We start from the raw sequence: 11,736 nt of genomic DNA, 5'->3' as shown, positions 1-11,736 counted from the left end.
GCTCCTCACCTCCAGGCTCATCCCAGAGTCCCCAGCACTCTCAGTCCCCTGAGCCCCCTATCTAGTTCTGCCCACTCAGGACCCCTACTCCTGGGCATCCTGCCTACCTCTGCAGAGGCTGGGTTCACTTTCTCAGGCTGACAGGCACCTCCTCAGCAGTATCAGGGCTCTGGGGCCTCAGAGGAAAGGGACATCGACCCTTGGTTTAGAGAACCTGAGATAAGCCCCCTCCGGCCTGGGTAGGGGCTCTCCTACCTCAATCCCCTTCCCTCAGCCATTTTTGAACATTGAAAGGCCCCGGGGTTGGGGAGGATGGGGCCATCCGCTACCCAAGAAAACCCCGAAAAAACAGAAAACCAAAAAACAGAACAAACCCTCTGTGCATCCTAGTGAAGCCTCATCTCCCCTTAAAATTAAATACAATTTAAAAGGCCATTTCAGTGGTTTGTTGCAGCAACACCCAGCTTCTCCTCTACAGCGTGGAAAATCCAGAGTCCTGAAGGCCAGCCGGCGAGCCAGGCTGCAATTCCTCCAAGGAGGCACCAGGTGTCGCTGTGGGCTCGTTGTCCCGCCTACCCCCCAATTCCAAGAACCTTTTTTTTTTCTCCCCCTTCTCTCTCTTTCTCTCTCTCCCTCACTCCCTCTCCCCCTTGGTTGGGCTTTGCCAACATATCAAGATGCGTTTCGCCGGCTTCCATCACTAACCTCCCGGAGGTCATCAAGCCAAATTTATGAGTGGCCGCTCGAGTCACGTGACTCTATTTAAGGCTCCCTTATTTGGGAAGAGCGCATAGGATAAAGAAAGAGATATCTCCACCTATAAATTGTGCACTTTGGAGAACAAAAAACCCCTCAACTTCAAAGAGTCACAAATCACCCTTAATCAAAAAGGGTGCAGAAAATTTTTTTGGGCCCTCCCCGCCATGAGCTCCTACGTAGCCAATTCATTCTATAAGCAGAGCCCCAATATCCCTGCCTATAACATGCAAACTTGTGGGAACTATGGATCGGCCTCAGAGGTGCAGGCATCCAGGTACTGCTACGGCGGATTGGACTTAAGCATCACTTTCCCACCGCCTGCGCCTTCCAACTCTCTCCACGGGGTAGACATGGCTGCCAACCCCCGGGCTCACCCCGACCGCCCCGCCTGCAGCGCCGCGGCCGCTCCGGGACACGCTCTGGGCAGAGATGAAGCGGCTCCTCTGAACCCCGGGATGTACAGTCAGAAGGCGGCTCGCCCAGCGCTGGAGGAGCGAGCTAAGAGCAGTGGGGAGATCAAAGAGGAGCAGGCGCAGACAGGGCAGCCCGCCGGACTGAGCCAGCCACCGGCCCCGCCACAGATTTACCCGTGGATGACCAAACTGCACATGAGCCACGGTAAACTTTAGGACTTCATTTTGCGCGCTCGGGTCCGCCTGGGTTTTATAGGCCATGCGGGGCAAATAAAGAAAAAAAACCTGCGGCCATAAATTTTACGATCCAGGCATCAATGGCTCGTAAAACTGTCCACTAAAAGGCTTAGAGGCTGTGTGCGCCCAAATTTACGACGACATAATTGGATCATAGGAACAAAACGTGTATAAAAGGCAATATTCAATTTTGGGGGGAGAGGGAGGGAGTTAAAAAAATAGAGGGATCTGAAGGGTGAGGAGCGCGGGGCTCCAGAGCGGGGATCCCCCCGCGGTCCCTCCTCCCTCCCCTGCGGAGCCGGCTCGGCCGCCGCTTGCCGCTCCGGAAGATTCCAGCGACTTGGGAGGGGCGGGAGGGGGGTCCCCGGTGCTCGGATCTCGAGGGTGCTTATTGTTCGGTCCGAGCCTGGGTCTCCCTCTCCCCCCCACCCCCTCAGCCCCTCCGGCTGCTAAGTGAAGGCTACGGCGGAAAGTTTCCTGCCTGGGCGGAGGCGCCTCTCCCGGGGCCAGGCTGGGCTGGGCCGGGCCCGCCTGCGGCCCGCCGGGCCTGTCCTGCCCTGCTCGCGTCTTCTCCCTCCGGCCGCTGGTGGGGGCCTGGGGCTGGGATGGGGAAGCTGGGGCGCTGCACGCTATTCACCCCTTCCTGGCTTGGGGGGTTTATATTCCAGAGACTGACGGCAAGCGGTCCCGAACCAGTTACACGCGCTACCAGACTCTGGAACTGGAAAAAGAATTCCACTTTAACCGCTACCTCACTCGCCGCAGGCGCATAGAGATCGCCAACAACTTGTGTCTCAACGAGAGACAGATCAAGATCTGGTTCCAGAACCGCAGGATGAAGTGGAAGAAAGATTCCAAAATGAAAAGCAAAGAGGCTCTCTAGAGGCAGCGGAGAGGCCCGCCGAGAGCACCCCCGAGCCCGCTTCGGTCCCTGCGCCTTTCCTTTTCGGTTTTCCTCTCTCGGTATAGGGCGGGGGCTTGGAGCATCGGCTCCCCGGCCTCACAGACAAAAGCTCTTTCCCTTGGCATTCCGCATCCCCACCGACCCCAGGTTCCCGCGTGGCTGCCCGCGCTGCCCGGACTCCCCTCAGTTCTGCTCAGCACCGAGGTCCCAGGGCAGGCTATCCGCAGGATCCCCAGAGGGCTGTGGCATAGGGGCTGGTGCTGAGCGAACCCGGCCTGGGCTGCCTCTCAGGATTCCTGCCCCAGCGTGGCCGCCGGGGTGCAGGTGGGTCCTGCGGGCGCCTCAGGCCCCGCACCGGGACCCTCCGGCCTCGCCCTCTCCTTTGTTCCCGGCTGCGGGCTCGGTAAGAGGATGGTTGTGCCTGGCGGAGTCCGGCACCAGACTCGGGGTGCTTCCTTGTAGCCACTAAACTCAATGTTCATTTTTTAAAATGATTTGCATATGAAAGGGGGAAGATGACTGTCTGCTTAGGGCCCCCTTGGTTGCCCTATGTTCTCCCAACCTGCGCCCCCCACCCCAAAGCCCGGGAACTTGTCCAGCCTGCGCTCTCTGCATGCCCTCTCAGGCCCCCAGCCTCAGACTGCTAGCTAGCTCAGCTATTGGGGTTCCCTGCTACTGGACCCCAGCAAAGGTCCTAGAGGCTCCTGACTGCCCCAGTAGTCCCTGCCACGACGTTCGGTGTCCTTTTTCTCATCGCTGTTGTCCAACTATTTATTGACTCCAGGTCTTTCCTGAAACTATATTTTGTCATATCAAATAAAGACAAAGAGAGAACAGGACTAAAGATGCAGCGGCTCCTCTCTGTTTGGGGGGCATGTATTGGGGAAAATTGTCTAAATGGGCTACGGGGTGTTGGGGGAGGCCCACAGCCTTTAAGCGTCTCCTTTAAAAGAATTTTTAGGAGCCTCTAGGAGTATTGAGAAGAGGAAGGTCGAACTGAGCCTTTTTCCCAATCCCTGGCTCCAAGAAGGACCTCTCGGGGAAGGGGAGGGCACCCAAGCCGTCTGTACTGGCTTTTCCCATGCTGTGACTGTCCCAGGCATTCAGGCCTCCGCACCCACTCCCACTTTGGCTGGGTGGATATGAGGCCTCTAGACTGGCAGCGGCCCCACAGCATGCCAGAGCTAATCTGCAGGGACCAGGGACCCATGGCTCCACGGTGCTCAGACTCAGGCCCTTCTGGGCCTGTGCAGAGGTCTCTCAGGGCTACGTGGTGGTCCCCGGGCCTCGCTGGACATAGAGGAAGGACTGAGCCCTCAGCCTAGGGGCCTATTTGGTCCCAAAAGGATGCTCAGAAAGAGTTGGTACTGCTCAGTAGAGGGGTGCCGTGGGAGGAGGTGTGTGAGCTTTCTCAGGTGGTGGGGAAGCAGTGGGGCAACCTGCAGTTTGTATCTCCCAGGCAGGAAATGTTCAGAGCGTCTTCCCCACCTCCTAGGGCCTAGGGCTATGCAGGACAATCAGCTGGGAAAGGAGCTGCATAGACGAGTGCCTGAGTTGGGTCTGTTTGTCATCATTTATCTCAGTCTCTGGGATTTTGTGTGGAGGGGGAGGGGGAGCTAAAGGGAAGGGGAAAAGGAGATAATTCAGGTGGTGCCTGAGGCTGGCCTAGGCCAAAGATCTGCTCCGCCCCAGGCTCCTGGGATGGGATGGGGGAGGAAGTACTTTATAGGAGAAACAAATGCGGGAAGGGTTCATAAAACTTTAGTGCATTTCCTCTCCCGCCTCCCACGACGGGGTGATTTCCTGGAGCCAAGCCTAGGCCCCCCACACTGGGGGTGGGGGCCAGTTCAGGATCTGGGCTAGAAGTCTATTCCAGCAGCCAAGAGGGAAAGGGAGCAGAGAGGCTTTGGGGAGGGGCAAGGATAATATTTATGATTATTAATGTTGATGTTCCTTGGATTTATTATAAGGACTGACTCCTCTGCATCCCACTGCCTAAGCTGCCAGTCTGTCATTTTTTTTTTTTTCTGAAAGACCCAAGAGCCTTGCCTCATCCTATGCTTAGCATGTAGGAGGTCTCCACACATGTTTCTTGAACTGCACCCATGGCTACACCCTTCCCCTTCTCACTGCACTCAGGCCAGGTTAGGGAGCTTGTAATGTCTCTCTTCCACTAGCGCTCAGCAGTCAGCCCAGCCCTACACCAGCTCATCTGTTTCCTTTCTCTCAAATAAAATGTGTAATTTTCTTCAGGGAGTTATTTTAATTTTTTCTCCAGTGAAGCGTGGAGAAGCATTGGTGTCTCCAGTGGGTAACAGTTAACTAATAAAGAGGTCATGGTGCCCACCATCACCCACCCCAGCCTCCCTGACTGCCGAGGCCCTGCGCTTCTTCCCAGGGGTTGAAGTGGGGTGGGGTGAGGGGATGCATCGCCCCTGGCCAGGGGTGGGGACAGTGTGGCTCAGACCCGCTGGGCAGGTTACACCAGCCCCACTGTGCACTGACGCCTCCTCCCCACAGGGTTTGGGTCTCCTCTTTCCCTGGAGGAGCTGAAGTAGTGACTCCGGTCGGCCAGACTTGGGTAGACACAGCCGTGCCTGCCAGTTTTCCACCCTGTGTCATGGTCCGCAGACCTGTGCTCAGGGCCCAGCCTCTGCTTCGGCGGCATCAGCGCCCACAACCTAGACAGAGGCCTCGGACACGCTCCCTTGCACTGCGAGTGGGTGCTTGCTTTCTCCCTGAACAGAGGCTTCTGCTTCACCAGCCGGCCTCCTGGAACAATCTTCAAGTACCAGGGTTTGGCATTGCTCTTGGGGAGTTAGTGGAGGGGCTTCTGGGTCCCAAACAGAGACCATGGAGCCTGCTTCTCCACTTTGCCCTGGAACCCACCCCCTCTGGCAGTGAGGAAGAAGGGGAAGAAGCATGACTTACCTTCCCCGGGGGAGTGGGAAGAGGGGGACACGGCCCACTCTGAGCAATTAGAGGAGAGAGGAGAAAAAAAAATAGGAGGAAAAAAAAATATCAACACGACCTCGAAGGCGACAGGTCCTTATGGAAGGAAGTAAGTAAGTAAATAAATAAAGATCCACCCTCTGCCCTCTCCCCACCCTGCAAGGGGGGTATGGGGTGAAGCCAGGGAGCAGCACGAGGGCTTTTTAGTGTAACTGAGCATTAGAGAAACACGCACTGCTTCTATGTGAATTTAGGAGTTTGAAACTTTTGGAGGTTATTTATGTGAATGGCCCAAAGGCAAGCCCATGAGTGGCTCTTGGGGGACCACGTGATGTCATTAAACCAAGTTTTATGGTGTAGGGAGAGCTGACAAACCCACAATATATTTACATCATATATAATCTTAACTGTCCAGCCACGCAGCTGCTGGTGAGGTTTAATGCTGGGACAGAGGGCCTGGCAGTTAGAGGGGATTACGGCGCTGGGGATGATGGTGAGAGAGGTTACATCTTCGCAAATGAATCCCAGACGAACGCTGTAAGTTAATTTTCTCTCTCTCTGACCCTTTCTCCCATTTACCTAATTCCCCCCACCCCCGCCAAAGAGGAGGCAGTTCCCACTCATGAAGGGAGGGGAAGAAGGCCTCCCCAGGCCTCCCCAGGCCGGGGTGGGAGAAGAAGAGAAGCCGCTGGGAGGTAGGAGGATGGGGGAGCTTGTCTGCCCAGACCAGCCCTCCCCACCCCCAGCCCCTCAGTCCCTCCAGCTGCAAGTCGACTGGGGTAAAGAGAGACCTGGGTCCTTTAGAGCTTTGCCAGGTCCCCCTGACCCCCTCTCCCTTCTCAGTTGAGAAGAAAGACAGCGGCAGACACAGGGATGTTTGGTGTTTGTTAGGAGTGTGTAAACTCTAGGCGCAAGTGCAAAGGGCCTCTGGGGCCCTTGTTCTGGGGAGGGGCCAGTTCAGCCCTTGGCCAGTGGCCCAGAGTCCAGGCAGGGCAGGCAGCTGGGGAGGGAGACAGGGAAGGAGGCCTTTGGGACTATTGAGCCCACAGGCTGTGAACTGAAATGGCAGAAGCATCTTAAAGTTGGCGGGTGGAGCCCAGGGAGTCCCGAAACATTCTATCTCTTCATCACCAGGCCTGGGTGGGCAGCTGTCCGGGTCTCCACAGTCTGGGGTCTTAGTCTGTCTGGGGCCAGTGTGGTTTCATGCCTCCCCCTCCCTCTAACTGTCGGGGTCTTTCCTGGCATCCCTAGCGCTGGCCTAAGGTAAAACTAGGCCCTGGAGGCCTAGAGGCTCCTGCTATGAATGGAGTATAAATGGGCATGGGAGTGGAGGCAATGTCTTTACTAGGCTGGCCAGGAAAGTCCCCTGGCCCCGAGGAGAGAGTGGCCTCTGGGCGATGGAGCCCTCAGGACCCAATGGGCATGGTGCCCTGGGGCCAATCTCAGGCTGAGACTCCCTTCAGGTTTCTAGGAAGGAACAGCAGAGGCGTTGGACACAGAGGCAGGACGTGTCCTCCACACGCAGGTGTGGAGGACACGTAGTGTTCACCTCCCCGTGCTTCATTCACTGGGGGCTAAACCAAGAAAATGACAACGTAGGAACGCAGGTTCTCTGAAGAGGCCAGGGATTCCAAAGCAGGGTGGAAAGCGGGTCCTTAGAGGGCAAGGCATCTAGGCCAGGGGAAAGGGGGAGGGAGCGAGGGGGTGAGCCAGAGCAGAGGGGGAGGGAATGTTTTGGGGGCAAGGGGCTCTGGGCGCCCACTGGATGGAGAGGTGCAGTTGGGGACAGGAGGAGGACGCTGTTACCGTGCCCCTGTCGCCCAAAAGACTGAGAAAGAAACAGGAATCAGGCAGAGGCAGGGGGCCCAGGCAGACTCTGGCAGGGTGATGGGGAACAGAGACCCAAGGACACCGGCCGTCAGAGCTGGAGCCCCATCCCTTGCTCGAGGGGACTGTCGCATGCTAGAGGAGCTGAAGAGCCGGGGCGCCCAGGTGGAGAACTCTCCAAAGCCTTCCCTCCCGGGCCTCAGTCCCTCAACTTCGGCCTCCCCCTCCAGCCTCCCACCCCTTTATTTTCTGGAGAGGCGTTAGGATCCCAGCGGACTCTTCCCAGTAACCCATTGGAGAATTAACTCTCCTGTTCTCCCTTTCTCGTTAGGGGCCCTCCCCGACTCTACCCCTCCCTCCCAGTCTGATTCTGAGGATTTTTGGAAACTTTCCATCCAAGCAGCAGGGAGATGGGAGTTTCCCTTGGTCTATAACTTGACGCCCCCCTCCTCCCTCCAGCCTCCCTTGGGTCTTGGGGAGCGAATCTAATGGTCTTCAATCAAGAATTTAATCAGGGCCCAAGTCCCACACCCAGGCAAGACTCGCTGCCTTCCCCAGCTCCTGGCCAGATCTCAGTCCCGATCCCTTCAGCTCTGTGTAGCAGGGTGAGTGAGTGTGTTTCTGTTTTACAGACTTACACAGCGTCTCTTGGAGGGTTTCTATGACTCCCTCGCCCCCTTTTCCTGTTTCTTAGGCTCAAAAGTTCCATGTAAATATCACCCCTTCTTCCCACCCCAGTAATTGCAGATTGTCTTTCCTCTGAGATAATTTGCCACGGCGTTGATGTTTGTTTTTCTGTTGTGGTGGGGTTTTCTTTACATGTATTTATTTATTTTGCTGTTTTGTAGGACTAATACAAATGGAAGTAGTACAAACACAAACGGGCCTTGACATTCTTGGCTTTCCCACCCCTCCCCCATTCTGGAATTTGAGGTTTCTCTGGAGTATAGGGGGATGGGCGGTCCATCAAGGTGCCAAGGTGCCCCACCTAACCCGGAAAGCTTTTAATTTTGTTCCTAGGTCTTTAACCCTAGAAGAGGTCAAGCAACCAATCAGAAATGCGCTAAGCAGGGTCACATGGCCTTTAGCAACCAATCAGCCAAAAAGTACTGGGGTCTCAGTCTCGGCCTTCCCCGACTCCTCTTCCTCCCTCCCCACCACCCTCTTTAGTTCTTGGGTCCTCCATGTCTCTGAAGGGAAGGGGATAAGTGATGCTGAGAATATTCTAGCCCTCTTCCTCTGTCCCTGACCCAGCTCTGGGGAGTCTTTGGCTTTTGTCCTCCAGTTGTAACAAAGTTATACTTCGAGATCAGTCTCAACTGCACTGGGATCTGAGGTTGTGTGGGCATCCTCTGCATTATTCTCATGTCCTCCCGTGTGATCTTACCCCATTCCCTGGACTTTATAGATAATACACTCTAGATTAGGCTGTACAGTGGATGTGGATACGAACTCCAGCCCTGAATTCAAATTCTGACTATGATTATTCCCTATACACTTACCTTGCACCTTTTCGCTTTCATTCTCTTATCCTCCTGGGGACAGGTGGAGTGATAAGAAGAGACCTCCTTTGATTTATCTTTCTGGAAATGCTCCAGAAGCCATTAGCTTTATCGAAGTGTCTCTGGCATGGTTGGGGAAGGGAGCAAAAGTGGAGACTTTTTGAAAGTTGTGTTTGGTACCTTTAGTTTGTTGAATAACAAGTCAGTTGAAAGAAGCATTCTGGAAAAGGAAATCAGCACGGAAAACCGGGACCCTTCCCCCTCCCTTCCCCCATACTAAACAGGTGATGGATTTAAGTCCCCTTCCTTTCCATTCTTTTAACGAGATATGATGATGGTGATGATGATGACCCTTTGTCCAGGCCAATGGTTATCAAAGGACACAGCCACTGAAGGTGTGGATTTTGGTTTGTGTTTACACATGGGTTAGGTCAGAACAAGCAATGGCTGATAAACTATTTCTGAGCAAGTCCATCTGATGGCACAGAGAATGTGCACGTGTGGCAGGAGTACTTTTCCTCATGTCTCCTGAACACTTGACTTTCAGGTCCAGACCCAGGCATTTCTCCCCCCCACCCCCATCCCCCAGTCTCCAAGGCTTTGTTCCAGGGTTACTTTTCTGGTTGAGTTCCCCTCCCCTCCCCTCCCCTTCTCCTCCTCCTGAACTCCTGCCCTCCTTGAACTGACTGAGGAGCAAGATGGGCTGTGCCACCCAGACCTCTAAGCCCTCCTCTGGGGGTGTCAAGGGATAGCCCAGATTGAGCTGGGCTTTGTCAACACCCCCCTGTCAGTTTGCCTTCTGGGTGGGGCTGACTTGGGGCCAATGCCACAGGTCAGGTGGGAAGGATTAGAATGAGAAGCCAGAGGGAGGGCAGCTCTTCTCAGAAACCACTGAGCCCCCACTTGCCAAGTCACCTTCAATCCCACCACTCCACTGACCTCTATCATGAATTAGAATTAGAGCACACAAACTTATTTTTCTCTGGTAGATGGTGTTAGTCTTGTCCGAGACCAATCCTCACCTCTATGTGGATATCTCATGCTGGAGTTTCCAGACTCCAGGAAAGTAAGGAAAGAAAGGGCAGGAGTGTTGGCTTGTTCTAAGCAGGCACTGGGAAGAGAGATTTTATTGCCTCAGCCCCTCTTAATATCCAGGTCAGCTTTATCTGTGTCTTTGACTCTCCCTCTCTTTGTGTAATTGCTTTGGGCTGAGTTCCTGAGCTGAAACATCATTGTCCTGGGCTTTAATTCTGTGCTTTCCTTTCCTGGAGAGACAGGCACTGCTCTGAGCTTCCTCCTCAGTGGGATTGGAGACCCTGGAGCCCTTAGAGGTGGAGAAGGGACAGAATCTGGATTCAGGACCCCAAGCTAGAGCTTTCTGGCTTTTTGAAATTCAATTTAAAGAAGAGGCTAGCTGTTAGAGGGCCAAGAAAATCACGTCCGTTTTGCCGGGTCTTTGTAACCCAGAATGGTGTGTCTGTTGTGATACCTCCCTTCACTGCTTTGATGGGGCCCTAGGAGCCCAAGGAGTCTGGACTGAGGAACTGAGGTGATAGAGATCTCTTTGTCCTTGAGTCCTACAGAAGAACCCTGGGATACATTTTCTTCTCCCACTCCTGGGAAGATTCATCGTGTGTGGGTGGGGGTGGGAGGGAGATGAAATTTGGGACTTAGGGAAGTTGGGCTAGGTTATCCAGGACCTTGTTCAGCCTCTGATGACCAGGCCTTAGAAGCTAGAATGAGAGGTTGACCAGAAGGCTCTGGGCATGCTGGGGAGCCTTTGCAGGACAGAGGCTACTTCTCTACACCTGACACAAGTGCACAGAAAGTGCCATGATCTGCAGCCCCATATTGGGGTGTGTGTGGAATGTGTGGGCTCAGTTCCCTGGGATCCCTTCAGATCTGCATGTGACACAGCTCTCAGAGAGGTAGAGGAGGCTGGGTTCTGCCCTTGAAAGATCCCCAGTTCTCTCAGCCCCCAGCCCAGAACACCACACCTGAATAGACAAAGTATATGTATGTGTCCAAGTGTGTATGAAAGAGGTCTGAAGGCCAGGCTGGACACAGCAAACCAGCCTTAAACTAACTTCCCAGTAGCCCATGATTCTTCCCATCAGCCCATCCTGAAGACCATTTGTCCTCCCCTCCCCATTCATGCCCTCGAGCCCTAGGCATCTGTTAAGTTTCTTCCCTTCTGCCTCCCCGGAAAACCAACCCCCTGGAGCAGCCCCTACAGATGGGGCAGCCAGGCTCTTGGTGACCTTTAGTGTCCTGTTGGCCTGTTGAGTTGTAGGGGGTTGGAAGGCAATGTAGGACTAGGAGGCCAGATCCTTATCTGATCAAATCTGCTCTCCAGGCTCCATTCCAAATATCTTAGGGCTGCTTCTCTGCTCAGATAGTGGAGAAAATTCTTGTGTAGTAAATACTTCTTTTAAAAGTCAACTTTCTGGCTGGAAAACCCAGTGTGTGTGTGAGTGTGTGAGTGTGTGAGTGTGTGTGTGTGTGTGTGTGTGTGTGTCTTTGTGTGTGTGTGTATGAAGCGAGTAAGGGTCAGGTCCCTCATTTTACACTGTGTCTCTCCCCCTCCCCTGGGTGGAGGATGGGGGCATGGGCTGAGGTTTTATTGAAGGTGCTTTTCCTGTTGGGAGTAGAGATGGGGTCATAAAGCCTAGAGGAGGCTGTTTTGATCTGGTGACTTCTCAGGAAGTAGCATTTGAGCTTTTGCTTTGTAAATCACTCTCCCCCAAGCTGGCCAACTAGATTGGATTGCACTTCTCCAGGCCCACCTGGGGCCCTCCTTACCTCCCTTTCCCCAGTAAACCAAAGCAGAAAAATCAAAGGAAGTCCAGGGCTCCCCAAATCCTCTGCCTCCAATAAGAAAAGGGCTCATTGGTGATTTTTCCCCCTCAAAACTCCAGATTTAAAAATCATGCCGTCTTTTATTTTCTTTTGCCCGTACAGACCTTGGCTCCCCCAACCCCTTAGTTAAAAAGGAACTAATGTGGAAAGCAATCAGCTTCTGAGCCTGGTGGTAGATACCATGACTCCTGGGGGCTCTACTCTCTTCTGAGGCCGCTGTCTCCCTGTGATGTCTTTCTTGAGCCCCAAACCCCTTCTTGACAGGGTGGGAATTCAGGTCTGT

General features: G+C 54.2%; 2 protein-coding genes across 2 annotated transcripts in view; both read left to right on the top strand.

The window, feature by feature from the left end:
• Nucleotides 1-11,736, top strand: part of HOXC4 (homeobox C4) — a 60,379-nt gene that overhangs the window by 37,258 nt on the left and 11,385 nt on the right. The gene's annotated exons all lie outside the window — the stretch shown is intronic.
• On the top strand, nt 848-3,157 carry HOXC5 (homeobox C5). Its single transcript, XM_032645237.1, has 2 exons — nt 848-1,377; nt 2,078-3,157. The coding sequence occupies exons 1-2, from the start codon at nt 924-926 to the stop codon at nt 2,290-2,292; spliced, it is 669 nt and encodes a 222-aa protein (XP_032501128.1). The 5' UTR covers nt 848-923; the 3' UTR covers nt 2,293-3,157.

Source organism: Phocoena sinus, chromosome 10 (assembly GCF_008692025.1).
Source record: "Phocoena sinus isolate mPhoSin1 chromosome 10, mPhoSin1.pri, whole genome shotgun sequence".
NCBI lineage: Eukaryota > Metazoa > Chordata > Mammalia > Artiodactyla > Phocoenidae > Phocoena > Phocoena sinus.
The sequence above is the reverse complement of the archived record's forward strand: the minus strand, read 5'-3'. Positions and strand labels throughout refer to the sequence as shown.